This window comes from Grammomys surdaster, unplaced genomic scaffold, assembly GCF_004785775.1.
Source record: "Grammomys surdaster isolate TR1022 unplaced genomic scaffold, NIH_TR_1.0 124976, whole genome shotgun sequence".
Taxonomy (NCBI): domain Eukaryota; kingdom Metazoa; phylum Chordata; class Mammalia; order Rodentia; family Muridae; genus Grammomys; species Grammomys surdaster.
The window spans coordinates 615806-618316 of record NW_021619904.1 but is presented as its reverse complement, the minus strand read 5'-3'; the positions used below and the strand labels follow the sequence as shown (position 1 = coordinate 618316).

At 43.8% G+C, this 2511-nt stretch overlaps 1 protein-coding gene across 1 annotated transcript; it reads left to right on the top strand.

Annotated features, from left to right (window-relative positions):
* Positions 1 to 351: 351 nt before the first annotated feature.
* Positions 352 to 1975, top strand: LOC114636833 (late cornified envelope protein 1A-like). Its single transcript, XM_028784936.1, has 2 exons — positions 352 to 394; positions 1348 to 1975. Exon 2 carries the CDS (start codon positions 1370 to 1372, stop codon positions 1769 to 1771), a length of 402 nt encoding a protein of 133 aa, XP_028640769.1. The 5' UTR covers positions 352 to 394; positions 1348 to 1369; the 3' UTR covers positions 1772 to 1975.
* The last annotated feature ends 536 nt before the right edge of the window (positions 1976 to 2511 follow it).

Here is a 2511-nt window from a genome sequence, read left to right as displayed (position 1 = left end):
CTTTTAGCTTAACATGGGCTACCAGTTGCACATATCACAGTAAGGATCAGCAGAATTGGAGAATGATGAAGAATTGTGTGGTTCTTAATGCAGATATATTGTAGGAATGCCAGGTTTAAAGATCTATGAATCCACTTCCTCATTTCATGCCTAAGTCATGCCCTAAGATAGATGCAGCTTGCCTTGCCCACAAAGAGGAAGGCTGATGAGGAATAACTTGTCATGATCTTTCACAAAACCATGTGGGTGTCAGTAGGCTGGACATTCTGTCTCCAGCCACTGTCTCATAGGCTGGGACAGAGCCTAGGGTTTGAATAAAAGGACTCATGGAGAGTGCCCTTCCATCCATCTACTGGCTGAGATACCCACAGATCTTGTGCTACCCTTCATCTTGGTAAGTGTTCACTGGAAGTAAGGGCAGAGACTTCAGAGTGGGCAAGACTGGAGCTGGACAGGCACTGGGAAGAATCCTTCCCTCTTATAGCCACTTTGATATATCATAAAACATGGTGAAGACTGAGGAATGATGCAGTGTTGGCTTTGACTGTCACTAGATACATCCTTGATACCAAGAGAAACTCAAAATCTTTGTATATTTTGTCTCTGGCAAACACTATGTACCTTCAGTTTATAGGACTTCTTAGGATGGGACATTCAGCACAGATAGCAGTGCATCTAGACAGATTACCAGGTGTAAAAGGGATTTAATGTAAATGATTCCCCTCCCAGGCACTGAAGAGCTAGAGCAAGGATAGTCAACAGGCTCTCAGTTTGGCTTGGGAAAGAAAGAGTTTTGTTTCTGGGATCTGTCCACACATTTCTTTAATCAATATGACACCACCAGTCTGGCACTGACCTTTCTACCTTTAGCCAAAGAAGATGGTAATTTGGATACATCTAATCTCCATTCTCAGAACATGTGCTAGTGTTCCTACAAGGTCTGAACAGGGTTTACATATTTTTTCTGTCGTGGGCTGAGATTACTCCCTAAATGTACTAGAAGGTTCTTTGAAATACTGACCTTAAACTAAATTCTCCTTCAGGTTATTAATGTTCTCTCTTTTACAACTAGTTATTTCTGAAATAGAACATATACCTACATGTACAAAGACCTTTCTAAAATTCATCAGATATTTATTTAGTGCTGCTGGATTTCAGATAACTATCTCATGTGCATGGGTTTCCTTATTTAAAGACAGGGTGAACAGGATGTGCCAATCTGAGTATATTGTAAATGAAATGACTATAGATGGTGTTTCTATGATGATCACTAATGCTTCTGTGGGGCCAGCATTGGTCAGGTGGCCACAATGTCTGGTGTCTGACATGTGTGTGACTCTCTCACAGGTCCTGAACACCCACAGCTGAGATGTCCTGCCAGCAGAGCCAGCAGCAGTGCCAACCCCCTGCCAAGTGCCCTCCCAAGTGCCAGACGCCAAAGTGCCCTCCCAAATGTCCCCCTAAATGTCCTCCCAAGTGTCCCCCTGTGTCTTCCTGCTGTAGCCTGGGTTCTGGGGGTTGTTGTGGCTCGAGCTCTGGTAGCTGCTGCAGCTCTAGTGGCTGCTTCAGCTCTGGGGGTGGGGGCTGCTGCCTGAGCCACCACAGACCTCGCAGATCTTTCCGTCGCCATCGTCACAGCTCTGGATGCTGCAGCAGTGGTGGCAGCAGTGGCTGCTGTGGCAGCAGTGGTGGCAGCAGTGGCTGCTGTGGCAGCAGTGGTGGCAGCAGTGGCTGCTGTGGCAGTAGCCAACAGTCTGGGGACTGCTGCTGACCTGAGTGAGGAAGATTTCAAAGAAGTGGTGCAGGAGGAGCACATGCTCAAAAGATGCCCCCCCCCCAATGCTTGATGCTCTTTCGTTCTGCTTCCTTCTTTGCCCTGCCCTTAGAGGGACTGAAATCTCCTGGGAAATGTTCTATATTCTCCTCAGGAAATGACAATACAAATTTGCCCATTTGTTATAAATAAAAAATACTTTACAACCATTCCTTACAAAACTATTGTTTTTCATTTTCTTGGCACATCTTAGTTTTCATTGCATAGTCATCTTTTCCTTCAAACAGACCATAGTACTATTGTCCTCTTTTAGATGTGTATGTATTTCCTGTGACATTTTACTAACCTCTGTACTCTGTCTGTAAGAACTTCCTTTCTCTTTTTAAATGTTGTCACAATTATAAAACTGGGGAAATAACTCAATGTCCAGGGAGTTGTAGGTACAAGTCCACTATAAACATACATTAGAAGGACCATGATTCTACAGTCAGATTAAATGAGAACAAGCAGCACACTGGCCAGTCATGTCTTTTCCTCTTTATGTTCTTGATAGTCTCTTGTAAAGAAAGTTGTTACATAGAAATGCAGAAAGTTAAATATTTCTTCAAGTCATTTTGCTGCTGTAAGTGATGGGTTACCATGTGGGCGCTTCTATACAGCTGACCATTGGAAGTGTTCTCATTCCTTCCCCTCTGTTAGTGCTTGCTAAAATCTTCAAAAAGAGGAGTTCATTAGTG